Genomic DNA, 16696 nt, shown 5'->3' on the forward strand with positions numbered 1-16696 from the left:
AATTCTATAAATGTAATTTATTAAAAGTGAGTCGAACGTATCAAAAATTTGTAAAAATAATTTATCTACATATCTATTTATCTACACTTAATGAATATAATTGTTATAAAACAATAATATTAACTATAATAGCCTATTCTAACTACATATAATAAATATATTCTATCAATTATAATTTTATAATACATAATTATTCGATTAACTATAACCATATCAACACCCATTCCGTAGCCCCTGTTAAATGATGCTACCCAACCTACTACATATATAAATTGAACGATTGAAAGGGAAAATTCGGCTCCGCAAAAAATCCTGAAACAAGCCAAATTCCCGTGAGAAACGATGGATTTGCTGCGGGCTGCATATTCAGATGATAGCAATGAATGTGAAAAAGTTTTTTCAAATGGTAATAAAAACATATCACAAACCGCAGGAAATAAGAATACAAAGAGAGAGAAAATAAGGGAGGAGAGCAATGTTGAATGTAATTATGCGGCTGCTCCTTACATTTCAAAGCGACAGCGCAGAGAAGCACAGACATCTGAAATTCCTTCCACGGCAAGACCATCAGCTGGTTTTTATGAATTCCCTTCTATTTATATATTAAATTCATTTACTAACCTACCTAAATTTAAAGTTAATTTTTTTGGGTTTGCCTTTATATGTTCTAGTATGATTTCCTAAACCTAAAACTTCTTAATCCGCATAGCAATAAATATTGATATCTTTTATATTTTTGCTATTTTGATGCTCTTCAAGGGCTGTATGAGTACATGAGCTCGAAATCATAGCATTGGTCCTTTACCAGACAATTTACTTACACTGTATACAGTGTATGTGATATCTCACTGTTAGTGCATCCAATCATACATAGAACATCCAATCTAACATAGAACTTAGAAAATATCCTTGTGTTCTTCTGCACGCTCAAATAGTCAGGGAGATGCTCTTCCCAGATTGAGGTAGTTGGGAAGTTCATTAATAGTGACATATCTATTCCGCAGATAGTGGGGGCTTTTAATATCCTTTAGGTCAATTTGTACAAATAATGCAATTTCCTTCAGTCTTTGTTGCAAATGTGATCTTCGAGACATTTCTCATTGACACCATGATGCGTCTCTTACAAGCCTAAGAACTTAAAAAAAGGCATAAAAAGCCATAAATAAATTAAAATCAGAAATTAGTATGCAAGAAAAAGCCCAAATGAGATGAACTTGTGAGGAATGATTACTGGACGATATAGTTGTTTGGGCAGCTGTTTCTATGGGTGTTTAGTTTCAGAGTGAGTTCTCCAGGCTTTGTTAGATTGTCTTGATTTATTATTTTTATGATACAGGTACAATATTCAAACATGTCTAATATAATTAATAATGAACATTATGGAAAGAAATATTTTCCTATTTTGTTTAGTGTAAGTCACATAGCTTGCAGATTATTTTCTTTCAAGACTTTTTAGCAGTCCACATCCACCAGTTTCATTATGTATCTCGAATGAGTAGTTATCAGTTGCGTATTTACTCTTTTCTTCTTGAAGCTTACATGTTTTAGGTGGGTAGAATGGATGTTTAAATTACAAAAGAATGTCTATATATAAGTTAAATATACCTTTGATGTTTGCAACTGTTGTGAGACTTTCTAGACAACTCTGTATGCAAATGTTAATTTAAAATACCCGACTGCAAAATCATCATGTGCACAGTTGTTAATTTAGTGTGGGTCTATCTTTTTGTCACAGTGCCTATTTATAAATATATTGAATAAAACATACAAAACTGAGAAATTCTATGAGGTGCAATTAGATCCATTGCTAAGGCAACTTAGTTTTAAGCTAGGTACATTGTATCGCTGACCCATCTCATCAGAAATAACAACCGGTTTTTGTCCCTGCAAATTCAAGTGAGGTCTGCACACAGTCTTATTCTGTGTTGGTTGCTTCTACAAAATGGTTTAACCTGCAGAGAATGGCTAGTGGAAATTGTTATGTCTTGCCAATATATATATATATATATATATATATAATAAACGTCCAACAGGGTTTGACCCCACAAGTTGAAGCAGGTGAGATTGGGGGGTAAGCCCAATATTGCATCCATTAACTCACACTTGAGACAGAACTGATGAAACATTGCACGATTGTTTGCTCATTATAACAAAATTCAAATTCTTCAAAATGGTTACCCATAAAACAAATTTCCTAGTACACACATATACACTCATGATCCCTAATTTCAATTCTCTAAATCCTCATCTTTCTTCTCCTCTTCATAGCAATGAACAATCATTTCAGCTCCCTTTCTGGTCTTCTTTTCAGCTGTCCATAATTAAATTCTGTTCTTTCTTTACTTTGCTCATGTTTTTTGATTCCCTCTTCTATCTCCTTAAATCTGCAACTCAACTTTTATAATATTTCCTTATTCGCAGGAGAAGACTACTTTTTACAACCCAAAATATTCTTCTTTCAGCTGATACACTTTTTGCCTATTCTATTCTATCTCCAGTGCTCTCCTGCTGCAGTTTTAATGCTCACTTAGGTCTGCATATTTTTAAATTTCTTCTACGCTTTTCCTCTATCTATTCTCTTTCATATCTGTCCCAATCTGCTGGAGTATTTTGTTCTTTTCAGAGTTTGCCCTGTTAAATCTAAAGCCCAGAAATAAATGGTGATGAAAAACAATAAGAAAGAGCCAAAACTGAACTAATAAACACCAGAAATATCCTGGGAAAACCCTTCTAGAATGAAGGGAAAAACCCAGCGACACAACAAAAATATATCTTTATTGATAATAAAAGTTCAAGTGTACAATATCCTTTGGTAGCTACGAATATATAACAATAGGAGAGACTCTTCACATTATAACCGAAGGTCTCTTGAGATTCCCATAACTCTTATAATTAATTATAACTCTTCGAATATTCATGCCTCAATGCATGTGAATGACACATGTCATTTACATTTAATATTACAAATTAAACTTAAAAGTCCTTTTCAGCTGAACATAATAATGACAGTAATAACGTTCATATTTCCAGAGATAAAGATCTCTATCGCAACTACCATCTTCAACACTCCCTCTTAGCCAGAGAGAGATCTTTAGCTGAACAATCACACAAGATTGCAACCAAAATGTTAATGATGAAATCTCATCCCATATATCCTATAAGATTCATGAAAACTTGTAACAATCAGTCACTTTCATGGAATTGCTCAACATGAAACCCTGGAACAATTAATCACATTCATGGAATCGCTCAACATGAAACCTTGGAACAATTAATCATATTCATGGAATCACTCAACATGAAACCCTGTAACAATTAATCACATTCATGGAATCACTGAACATGAAACCCTGTAACAATTAATCATATTCATGGAATCACTCAACATGAAAAGATTTGCAAGACTCATAGCTAAGCCTTTATTTACAGACTCTCTCAACATGAACTGTCATGGAATCTCTCAACAGGACATCCAACTCCCATCACAGAATCTCTCAATGTGATGACATCATGGACTCTCTCAACATGATGTTCACTATTGCATAGAGAAAGAGCTATCATAGCTGATCTTACAATCTCATTTATTCACACAAGAATAGAAATAGGTATAACAAAAGCAAGACTTAGTTCCATTTAGGTCTCAAATTTAACAAATACCACAAGCATCACAATCATATATGAGAATGAAGAGGATTTCTTAAGCATTCCCTCTTAATTACGAAACCTCCCTCTTAATTACGAAGCCTCCCTCTGAAGCTAAAATCTTCCTCTAAAGCTCAACATCCTTATCTTGTTGCATCCTACAACCAAGAGAGATTATTGAAATCAACTATCAATGCTAAACATAATCTCTTTTGAGCAATATAATCATAAATACTCATCTCGTTGTGGTCTAATTTCATACATACACAAAGAGATTCAAAATAATGCCTCTATAGCTAATGTAAATATCATAGCATCAATATAATTATAAGAATGCTTATCTCTTCAATTCCATGCAATTCTGACATTCCACCATGGTAATGTTGTATATGCTTTTCCTTTCCTTTACCTTTTTGATAAGAAAACATATCCATAATATACATAGCAATGTTATTTATTCAACAAAACATAATGAATCTCATACAATATGACAGATTGTACAAACCAAAATGTATTAATCCAGACAAAAAATAATAATCCCAAGAAATATAATAACCCCATTTTTTTGTCTGATTAAAAAAAATGACACTCCTAAATCCCTCCCTGTCATATTCTTTATAATGAGCGTATACTCAAATACGATCACCAGAGTTTGTTGACAGTCACAAGAAAAATCTATGATAACCAACCACTATCTTCTCGCTTATTCTGAACGCTCTGCAAGCACACCCCACTAAACATGGAATGATGGTTCCAAAAAAAATGAGAGTAAAAAAAAAAGTTTACCTGGCAGAGGCATCCAACATTCAAGTTTACATGACTAAAATTGCATATACATGACAGTCACTGCTATCTTCTAGTCAATAATCATAGATGAAATACACAGAGCTATCTAAGGGATGAGAACCAAGCAATAGCCGAGAAGCTTTGTGTGATGACAATCTTATAATGACTCTATGCTTGGCAGAATCTATGGCAATGGAAGGAGCCATGGCAGGATCTCTGAAATTTAGTAGAAGAACATACTCCAAATTGATGACAATGGCCCGCTCTCGGTCAAGCATTGAAGATGGATAAGAAAGTAAAGAATCCAAAATACACAAAACATGAGCAAGAGGCCTTGTGCGGTGCATGATTGCATGTTGGATTTCTTCAAATCAATCATCACAATAACCACTGTGCAAAAAATAAATTCCAACAATTCATTAGAAACTTTTATTGTGCCATCACATGAAAACGGAAGCTTGCATAACGTGGTGATCACCGCCGAGAATATATAATGCCCAGAATAGCATCTTTCACAGGCATGACAGATACAAAATCGAAGTAAAGAAAATCTTAACAACTCCCCCACTTTCTGCTTTAAAACAGTAAAGACAATATGCAATCTTCTGACAAGAAACAAGAACTGACTATGCTCCTTCTAATTTCTTTGAGTTGTTTGACCATATTGAAATCTTGCGAATGGAAGAGAGAGAGAGAGACGACCATACCTGACAGATGACTATCGATACTAGAAGGAAATACACTTGCAGTGCTCATCAGAAATGAAATGCCCAGAGAGCCCACACAAATACACATTTTCACTGAGAATGAATTAAGAACTCTTGGCACAGGAATGTCGTTACAGGATTCTTCGAATTCTTTAAATGAGAGATATCAAAAGAATGGAATCTTATCTTTGAAAATCGCCATTGATTCCTTTTCAAACCAAGAAAAAAAAATCATTAAGATCTCCGATAGCATGCTGATAATAATATAACAAGAATATACAATCCTCATACGCAAATAACATGTAAAAAAATAAAGCTGATCTATCATCAAATATGCAAATGTCTGACAATTCTTGTGCAATAAAGAGAGAAACATCTGCCACAATAGAAAAGAATTGCGTTGGAAAATACATGACGCAGAGTCTCCATGTATATCTTCCGATGGTTGCAATCTGAATCTCCTCCAAATGTGTTAAACTGTCGCTCCGTTCTTCAGTCACTGAAAACTGTTATCTTCCTCCCACAAGATTAAGATTTACACACAGTGCATAGAAGGATCACGATACACAGAATATAAAACAGATGCTCAACAAAAGACATCCATATGCTCTGATGAACTTCATTGCATAAACAGGAGAATCTTTCTTACTGTTGTTATCTAACTGAGCTCTGATACCATGTTAAATCTAAAGCCCATAAATAATGGTGATAAAAAACGATAAGAAGGAGCCAAGATTGAACTAATAAACACCAAAAACATCTTGGGAAAACCCGTGTAGAATGAAGGGAAAAGCCCGGCCACACAACAAAAGTATGTCTTTATTGATAATAAAAGTTCAAGTGTACAATATCCTTTGGTAGCTACGAATATATAACAATAGGAGAGACTCTTCACATTATAACCAAATTTTTCTTGAGATTCCCATAACTCCAATAATTAATTATAACTCTTCGAATATTCATGCCTCAATGCATGTGAATGACACATGTCATTTAAATTTATTATTACAAATTAAATTTAAGTGTCCTTTTCAGCTGAATGTAATAATAACGGTAATAATGTTCATATTTCCAGAGATAAAGATCTCTATCACAGCTACCATCTTCAACATGCCCTTATCCCATTTTCTATTCTCCAATCCCATCTAGTTTTGCTGCTTCAAGAATGTTATTTATTTCTATTTGAATTATTTCTTCAGTCAGACTCAAAGAGATGTTCTCTACCTCCCCAAAATGATGTTAATATAATTTTTCTTTAAAGAAAATAATGAAACAACGGTCAACCTTAAAAGAAGTGCTTGGCATCCCACTCTTTCCAATTCCACCATTTTCTTCTCATACCATGGTTCTTTCTGATAGTCTGACTGTAGTGACAGCAAGGATTACCACATTAAAACTATTGACTGTTACTGTAGCTTGTCATGTTCAATATTCTGATCTTTAAGATGCATAGTTATGAATAAATAATATAAGGTTTATCAAGGAAAGATAAATGGTTAGAATATATATATGTATGTATGTATGTCCATGTCTTAGTCCTGCTACTACTAAGAGCCTAATGAGGAAGGGACTGTAGTTTTTCCAAGGAGGGGCAGTTTAAATTTAGCCAATAGGTTGATTCCCAACATAGGGTAGGGATCAGCGTCCCTTAAACCTTGAGGGTATGGACCCAAGATAGGATAAGGGCTTGGGTCCGTAAACTTTGAGGGAGCCTATTGTGCCTGGCCTTTAAGCACTTTGGTTACATCCATATCTTTTTCCTTCTCAAACTGTGGTAGTAGTAAGATCAGCATTGACATTGAAGAATTCTAACTAGTAAAAGAAACCAATTTACTTAATATGTTTGATAAATGGACAAGTTTTCCTTACCTTGATCCATGGAATAACATAGGTCTGAATCATTATATCTTTGTGAATTCAGCTTACGACACAAAATATATGGGATAATTCTGGTTATAACAGGCCTAAACCTAGCAGGGGATATTGTAAAACTATAAATATACTACTTTCTGTTAGTGGCAAAAAAAATAGAAATTCAGAACAGTAGACATTTGTCTACCTGTGGCTGTTAGAGAATTAAGTCTATGTGGACTTTATCATAGAGTTGGATCATAGTCTCCTTATCCATCTTGGACTCTTCTAAATGGCAAATTTGCCCACTCGATACTAATATGCTAGCTGGGGTCAAATCATACATTTTTTGAATGTCCTTCCTGAATCCTACCTTCACTTTAGCATCCTACATAGTTGTAATATTGCATAGCCTTTACTTATATCACCTTGGCATTAATGCATGGGTACCACACGGGAGCGTTGAGCTAGGTTAATGATTTAAAACTTTTTCATGCACCATGTAATAAATTAACGTCAAAGGCATAATAATTGAGATAAATAAAAGCTACTTTGCACACATAAACAAGTTTACATTGATCGTATATCTATAAATTCGAATTTCTGAAGGAAAGAAGTTAAATTAAATAACACATTAGAAATAGAAATAGCGTCACTGTCAAATGTCTACAATTTTCATGGAATATGAAATCGATGGAATCAAAAGTTCAAAACATATATCAAAATAAAAGCTAGAGCCTAGAAGAATAAGGTTCAAACTAGCCTATATGAATGACTAGTTGACCCTACAAGCTTCCTATGTGTACGCATAAGATAGGTCCTGGAAGATTCTGCAGCCATCTTCTTTGCCTGTATGTGAGGCTCATTTTCAGTGACATCCACATCCTTATCCTCATTATCCTTAGATTCCTCACTCTTAAGCCTAGATCCTCTAATGGGCCTCTTCGTGCTCTAGCCACCTCCTATGCCATTGCTACTACCTCTGCCTCTTGATATTCTTGATCAACTCATTCCAAGTCTTCATCACTGAAGATAGTAGCATCAGCATCAGTGTTCAGCCTTCTCTTCAAGTTCATTTAAATGAGTTTGCATTTTACGGATAACATCCGAGGATGCTGCTTTGCAGGTTTGGCATTATGCCCTGATATATGTGCAAGGTGATATTTCAATCGGTTAATACCTCCCCGACTATATTTAAATTGAAGTGCCAACATATAACTTCCTTTTTTTTGATTCGGGGATGACATGTTTTTATACCTTATCCCTTTGGTGTCTAATATGGTTTGCATTTGGGTTACACTTAGGCTTAAATGCACTACTCTTAGGCTCAAACATTATGTTACCACTGCATTATATCGTAAATGATAAAATAAGCATCTAGAATTTCTACACATTCTTATTAAATTGAAATAAATAAAATATAGAAAAAACAAAGCTAGTGTTTTTTAAACTTTTCAAGTTTTCTATCAACATAAGATGAAACAGATGTAAAAAAAATGGAAATATGAATTTAAAAAATTTAGAAAACAAAAAAATGTAACTCACCTCTTCAAATTTGCTCCAAAAATGAAGAAATGCGCTTGAAATTTGTAGAGGCCACCTGTAAATGCTTATTTTAATTTCTCTTAATGCGTGAATGCAAGATACCAACTTGTTCTCTAAAACACCAATGTTTTCCTCTAATTCCTTATTTCCTCTCTTTCTTGTGTTTGGAAATGAAAGAATCTTGCTCTTTGTGTTTGAGAGAAATCTAAAAACATTAGAAGTCAAAGCAAAACAATCAAAAAATCTTTTTTTGTCACTTTATAAAGTTTGTAAGCTGCTGTCAAGTCTTGGGCTTGGGACTTGGTGAGTTAGGCCAAGTTTGGCTAGCTCAGCGAGTTAGCCAGGACTCGGTATGACTCGGCCGAGTTCGAGTCTAGAGCCAATTTGACTTGTTTTTTGGGTTTCGACATTGGACTCGCAGAGTCGTGTAACATTGTAAGAAATAATTATTTTAGTTATTTAGGAGTCTTCAAGGAAGGGTTATAACAGTAATGTTCCCATTTCATACACAATGTTGTTCAATGAGATTTTAGTCAGTATTCGGGTTTTCCTGTAAGCCTTTGGTTGTGATGGGGAGAACTCTAAAGTCTTGGAGAGTTATGGTTTGATTTTTCTTGGTATCTAATGATGTTAATGAGCTCAATTGGTGATTTGGGTTGCAATGATGTTTCCAAAGCAATTTTGGCCATTTGGGTTGTTCTCCACATTTCTTGGAGAGCATATCTATATATTGCATGCAGGTTTGCAAGTTTGCACCAAACCTCTGTACTCAACTTTAGTTACCCCTTGGTGTGATCATTTTTTGTTTCTAAGGCCTTGGTGGTGGTTTTGACAACTTGGACAAGAATATTTGAATGATGCCTCAATTTGGTTTCTATGGCCTTGCTGGTGGTTCTAAAAGTTGTAATATTTCACGTTAGTATTATTTTTATAAAGAAACTTTGTTCCCTAATGTTGATGCCTAGGGAAGGGGGACTTGGACATAAGTTAATTTTAAGCTATCAAAAAGGACATTTGAGGGAAAGTGATTTGTCATGAATTAAAATTGGATTATTTGAAATACCTGAACTACAACATTGTTTCAAATCTGATCAGGGGTTTCGATTGTTGCAATGTTTTGCTTCATTTCATTGCCAAATAACAACATGCAAAGGAAATGGCATATATTTTCAAGGAAATAAATGATTATAAAGACAAATCTATTTATAATGATTCTTATATAAAACATGCATGACTGTTACATCAAATATACCACTGTTACGATGTTGGAACATGTAAAAACTTTCTAGGCAAACATATCTGCACGACTCCACTCAATATCGTCATAACACGTGTGATGTAATCATTTGTAGCACACATAAGAAGATTGCATATCATACACAAAGAGAGACCAGTGCAATGTGAAGTTGCTGCTCTAGAGAAGTCCCAATACCAACATGGAAGGAGGAATCAAGGTCAACAGTCCCACAAATAATCATTGCAATATGAAGAATAACTGCCGTCCAAAAATGGAGAAGCTGTTATGGAGCTTAGAATCATTAGAAAATTCTTGTTCCAGCTTCAATTTGACCTTTAGAAATCTAGAATAGGTTGTGAGAGGTAACACTACTTAAGGCATGCCAAATCCTGAAATTTGGCTAAGTTTGAATTTTTTTGAATCTTTATTATAACTCTTGTGAAGTTGAAACCTATCTCAAACATCCTGACAATATTTATATAAATATAACTTGAAAGTATAAAAAAGGAAATTCTTTCTTATACTTAAATGTTATATTTATATAAATTCTTTTGACTCTTCAGCTGAAAAAATGAAGTGTTGATGTGGAGTTGACTTGCAAATCCAAAATGTTGGCACTAGGTCGAAGTCCAACTAGGTCCAAGGATAAAATCCTCGCCTCCCCCTAATTTCTGCCCTAGCAAAATTGGATAAGCATTGGCACAAGCCCCTCAAACTTGAATTGTGAAGAGGAAACAAGAAAAAATGTTATATTAATATAAATTCTTTTGCCTCTTGAGAAAAATGAAGTGTTGAAATGTGTAGTTAACTTGCCAATCCAAAATCTTGGCACTAGGTCAAACTTCGATCAAGTCCAAAGATAAAATCCTCGCTTCCCCCTAATTTTGACCCTAGCAAAATTTGAGTAAGCATTGGCACAAGCCCCTCAAACTTGCATTGTCAATAGGAAACAAGAAAAAATGATGAAGTTTTTATGGAGCTTTAGGGTGGAATATAGTCCAAATCCTCAAGTAGGGCTGAAATCTTCCCCCTGCCTAGGATATTATCCTCCTAATACCAAGGATTTTCCCCCAACACTAAGGGCCATTCAACCTTTTTTTGGAGATCTATGATGAAGATAGACCATAAAGGGATAAGCCTTGCGAGTTTGTTGGTGAGTTGGGGAGATTTCAGTGAAGTTTATTAAGGAAAAAAATAATATAATCCTCAAGTAGGGGTGGGATTCACCCCCTACTTAGGATTTTTATCATCTAAGCACCATAATTTCCCCCCTTGTTGAGTAAGACTCTTCAACTTTTTTTTTGAGAAAGACAAGGTAGATCAAAGGTGTAAGAATTTGCCTTAGGGTAAAATTCACCCAAGAACTAAGAACTCAAACACAAGCACAATCGTAGACTAGAAAGGAGTATGATCAGAATAACAATGTATTCAATTCAATAATCATTCAGAGTACACTAAGAGTTCTTGTATATAAAAGCCTCTGAGATGCATCTAGAATGCCTCGGAATCAGCTACATGATAAGTCATACAACCAGGCACATGTCCACCAGATATGGGTTATCCTCCATTAAGCACAGAAGTAAGTGCGATGATGAGAGGATAAGCCTACAAGGGTGTAAAATGCAAATCAGTGTTGTAAACAACATGTGCTAAAAAGGGAGTGCAAATAATTGTGTTGTCTACATGACAACTTAGTGAATGATGCAAACAACAGTTTTTTTGACACCATGTGCTAAAATAGAGTTGCGTACTTCTATGTTGTCAACATGACAACTAAAAAAGGTACACAAACTCCTAAGTGTCTCACAAAATAAAATAATAAAATAATGCATTAACCTAAGTAAACTTAAGTAAGTGTAAATAGTAAATACGTATTTACACCAACACCCCCTCTTAAGTGCAACTTAGGGGAATGCCCTTAAGCTTACAAAAACTAGGATGAAATGCAAGATGGGTCTCGGTTACTAGGCCATGTTAGGTACCCATGTACATAATGAAATGCAATCTCTCATAAAGCGGAGAAAGAGGGAAAACCTCATGGGAAAAACCCTCCCCTAAAAAGAGAGGTAAATAGGGATGCATGGATGGATGGAGTAATCAAGACCCCCTCATTACGACATACATCCAGTATATACAATAGTGAAGAAGGAGAAGAACAATACCTCATAAGAGGAAAAAGTCCCCCCATAAGAAAGAAGAGGAAGAGAGACAAGGTAGTCCGCCCCCCCAAATGAAGAATGCCAACCAGTGATTGCTGCTCCAAGGAAGAAGCTGGTCCAAGAGTGCAGAATGATGTTCCTCCCCTTTGGAAGAAACAATGGCAATGGTACAATCCTGAAGATGTATGGTGGCCCTGAAACCTGCTCAAGTATCCCTGTGCTGATACTGATGGTCGCCCCTTCCAACTGTGCTAAAAAGAACGAATGCAGATCTGGCAAGGATGTCTGTTGAACCTGTGCCAAGGAACCATCTGTCTCCTCAACTAATAAAGAGACCTCCGACAACTGCTGTTCATAAGGATCCACAATTACGCCAACCTGTAAATATTGATCATGTAGAGAATGGACATGAGGGTCAGAGTGAGCCCTCGCAACAACTGTAGAAGGATCATTGTAATCAAAGAGAAGATGTAAATCCTCAAGGCTGTCTCCCAAATCTGCGATGTGTGACTCTATGAACAAACGTGCAATGTCTGCCATGTAGTCATCAACTAAAGCTGGAGCTAGAAGACAACATGTACCTTGCTTTGTTGGACCTATCACTATGGCAAAGTATGCATGTGGACTATATTGATGATGTGACCTCTCGCTGCAACTGTCGATAGAACCCCACGTGTCTGAATCTGTTGAAGCACTATTGCTGGTGTCACTATCAGTTTCCACTGTGTATGATGTGTAGAGAGGGGTAGAGGATAAGCTGGGTGAACTTTCCTCAAAGTGAACATCCTTCTCCACAAAAATCTCATGAGTCTTAGGATCCATAAGTCTATAAGCTTTAGCATTGTCTTCATAACCTATGAAAGTACAAGGCCTAGGTGCTTGTGCCTTGCATCCCCTGGAAGATAGGTTTGCCCATGTTGGACAACCGAAGACTCCAAGGTGACTCACAACTGGTTTTCTGCCGCACCATGCCTCAAAAGGAGTTCCCGTCTAGGGCACTATGAGGAGACCTATTAAGTATGTGAGTAGCACTGCTAATGGCTTCAATTTCAAGTGTTGATCAAGAGATTTGGCTTTTATCATGCAATTTGCCATGGTCTTGAGAGTTCTAATCCTCATAGCTGCAACATTTGTCTTATGCGGACTGAATGCTGGTGGATTTTGAAGATCAATCCCCTCATGTTTGCAAAAGTCTCTAAGTCTTCTGTCCACATATCTGTTCTCATTGTCCATCCGTAGAACCTCGATAGCTTTCCTTGATTTGTGTTCAACATGAGTCTTAAAGGCTTGAAGCTTATGAACCACTTCACTCTTATGATGAAGGAAGTAGACTCATGTGAATCGTGAAAAATCATCAACAAAAGTAAGGATGTAGTGGCCTTGGCTGACTGAAGTCACTACAAAAGGTCCTGCTAAAACCATGTGAACCAACTTGACAACAATTGGTGCTCTAGAAGATTTCCCTTTATCATACTTCTCCTTGAGATGCATATCCATTGAACATGATGAACACTCACCCTTAGAAAAGTTGATGTCAGGTAGACCTTTGACCATGTGTTTTGAGCAGAGTTGTTGAAGATAGCGGAAGTCAAGATGACCAAACCGCTCATGCCATAATTTTGTTTGTGGATGTGAGTGAGTCAACAAGGCTTGAGAAGGAGACTTAGGAACAAAGTGGGAGAAGGAATAAAGCCTCTTATCATAATTGACTTTCCATACTGCAACCAATGAATCATCTTTTAGACTGCGCACCATCACTAAATCTGGAAGGAACTCAACTTTGTGGCCATCTCCAAGGTGAGTGATTTGGTCAACTAAGAGGAGATTGGAGCTAAGGTTTGGAACGTAGAGAACATCTTTGAATTCCCCATTTTTCATTTCCACATGTCCTTTCCCTTCAACTTCCATTTTGGTATCATTTCCCACGAAGATGTGCGGTACCTGTGACTACTTCAATGAAGAAAAGTCTCCCTTAGAAGAACCCATATGGTAGGAGGCACCTGAGTCAAGTATCCATTTTGAAGAAGAACTTGTATTTGCCATAAGTGCTTGCCCTTTTGCCTTCGAAGAGGTTGGAGTTGAATCCTTGGAAGTATCTGGCACTTGAATTTTGTTCTTCCTTAGTAGATTTTCTACCTTATCGATTCTTTTAGTTTTGCAATGATGCTCATCATGATTTGGCTTTTTGTAGTATGCACAAAAAAGTTTGTCCTTTTCATTACTTACCTTCTTGTTGGAAGAAGAATTGCCTTGCTGTGAGGAGGATTGGTGTGTCTCAGATTGTGATTTTTGCTTCCACTGCTTCTTGTTGTTGCTAGAACTTTTCCCTCCTTGACTTGATTGGTGCTCATCACTAGCCACCAATGCTTTGGTCTTTGATGTCGTGAGAATTCCTAAATCCATCAAGTGAGATTGTTCAACAATCAACATCTCTACAAATGCATCAAATGTAGGCTTTTGGTAAGCAATTCCCATGGTCAACCTATGAGTATTAAAACTTGAAACAAAGGAAGCATACTTTGAAGGTAGCCTCTTCAGGATGTGATGAATCAACTTGTCATCCTTCATGAGATTTCCACAATCGGTAAGTAGTGCCCTATACTTATTGGCTTTGTTGATGTAATCTTGGATTGTGTCAACGTTCTTTGGATCCAAGAGAAGTAGATCGTCCTCAATCTGAAATCCCTTTTCTTCATCCACCTTACCATACAATGATTCAAGTTTGTCCTAAGCTGATTTGGATTTCATACAACTGGCAATGTGAAAGAAGAGATCTCTATGTACACAATTCTTGATAGCTCTTAAAGCCTGTTCGTCTTGTTGTTTCCAATTAATGAGTTCTTTAGCATCAGTGGGTTTAGGTATTGTACCGTCAACATAAAGACTGTAACCTTTTTTCATTGATCTACTCCATGCAATATCTTTCCATGTAGAATAATTATGTGAAGTGGACATTTAGATGAACCCATGATGCAGAAATGAAAAGAGCACAAAAGAGAGACACAAGAACACAGTACACCCCCTCCCTTTTCAGTCAATCAAAAGAACCCCCCCCAAAAAGATGCTTTTGGCATTTTATAATTAGTGCATGTACAATGGGCCACTTGTCAAAATGAACAAAGTGGACTTTTTGATTTTGCTTTTACAACTGCCATTTGAGGCCCAAATCTATCACTAAGCACTGTAGCTCAAATGTACAACAATTGTGAAAAGTAATCAAAGCTTTACAATGTAGAAAAAACCTTAGTTCTGAAAGTGGGAATTTTGTCAACACAACCCTAGAATTTGACTACAGATCTGGAAAGTAGACAAAAAATAATGCACTTTCAAAAAAAATGATACCTATTTTCGTTTCCAGATGAGCTCGTACGGAGCGTTTGAAGTTGCATAATGCAAGATTGAATAGGTATAGTCGCCAACAAATGCAATTTTTGAAAAATCTTTGCACCAAAACTAGAAAAGAACACCACCATTGGAAAGGTTAGAAATTTTTACCCAATTTCAAAAAAAATCGCCCCTGAATTGGAGTTCGGATGACCGAGTTATGGCCTCACAAAGTTAGGCTACCAAATCAAAAAGCAACTTGGAGAGGGGTCTGGAAGGAAAACTGCATGCTTAAATTTGATGGTCAAACAGTCGTCATAGCAGTTGAAAAATGACTAGGAATGACGGTCAGACGGCCGTCAAATTTAACCTAGTGAAATGCTGATGTTAGTGAAAAAATCAACGGCCTGGTGATGTGGCAGATGATTGGACCGTGCCGTACTGTACGGATGTGACACATGGCAGTATAGATGTACGATCTTGCTGACGTTTACGAGTGACTGGCAGGTCCGATTGGCTGATTGGGTCACTGACTAGGTCCATGTAGGCAAATGAGGTTGATGTTGACGCTGATGCTAACGTGTCATAGGCTGTATGTGCAGTCGATGAGTTGTCTACTGGCGTGGATGGGTGTGCGCTGAATGCCGTGAGGGGATGACTGTTGCCAGGATGTGGCAAAAAAGGGCGGGTCCCTGTGCTGTGTGGTAAGAAATGATACGTACGCGTGTCACTGCAATGTCGACATGCGTCGGGCTCGGAAGATTCATTGGTGCTGCGGGATTGGTCTGCAGGTGTGAGGACTGCATAGTGTTTGTGCATAGCTGGCATGCACCGTAAAACATACAAACTGCCGATATTGTATATCCGTTGCCGGAGAACTCTTTCATGACGCCGAAAAGCTTTGTGCGGTGCCAGAGGGAAATTTGCGGGTGTTGGAGTAGTTTGATGCGGTGTCGGATTTCTTTAAACAAAATCCCATATTGAGTGGGTGAAGCACTTCGAGCACTGTTTAAAATGAAGCTCGCACACGACTTAAATAAAACGGCTCGTCGTGGATTGTAAAGTGGTCGCCGGTTGTGGCAAGTCTGTGTGGCCACCAGAAAATTGAGGGATCTTTGTCGGATTTGTTGAAGAGCCCACCGAATGAAGATTATTCCTCTGAGCAGGGCCGGGCTTTGACAACCTAGTTCTGCAAAAAAAATTTCTCTGCTAGCTCGACTAGGCAAATTTTTTTTGAAAAAATATAGTTGAAAAATGCAAAGAAAAAAAAAGATCTTAATTAAAAATTTGCAAATCTAAAGATCACTCGTGTTGCAAATCGGGGCTTTTGGGTTCCGATTTGCAAAATTATTTTGCCTCATGGTCGACTTTAGCACAACATAGGAAAATTTATAGTGGATCTTCATTGAATCAGTGTTCTGGACGCAATGGCGATGTCTGTTTAG

At 36.7% G+C, this 16696-nt stretch overlaps 1 protein-coding gene across 2 annotated transcripts in view; it reads left to right on the plus strand.

The window, feature by feature from the left end:
- Positions 1 to 261: 261 nt before the first annotated feature.
- LOC149554220 (Transducin/WD40 repeat-like superfamily protein) overlaps positions 262 to 16696 on the plus strand; it is a 55032-nt gene continuing 38597 nt past the window's right edge. For both annotated transcript variants that reach the window (XM_089789457.1, XM_089789458.1), the window contains exon 1: positions 262 to 574. In XM_089789457.1, the coding sequence (XP_089645583.1) occupies positions 343 to 574 (232 nt within the window). In that variant the 5' untranslated portion in view covers positions 262 to 342. The remainder of the gene's footprint in view (positions 575 to 16696) is intronic.

Source organism: Cupressus sempervirens, chromosome 6 (genome assembly GCF_028749045.1).
Source record: "Cupressus sempervirens isolate cs-2001-9-10 chromosome 6, ASM2874904v1, whole genome shotgun sequence".
NCBI classification, from domain to species: domain Eukaryota; kingdom Viridiplantae; phylum Streptophyta; class Pinopsida; order Cupressales; family Cupressaceae; genus Cupressus; species Cupressus sempervirens.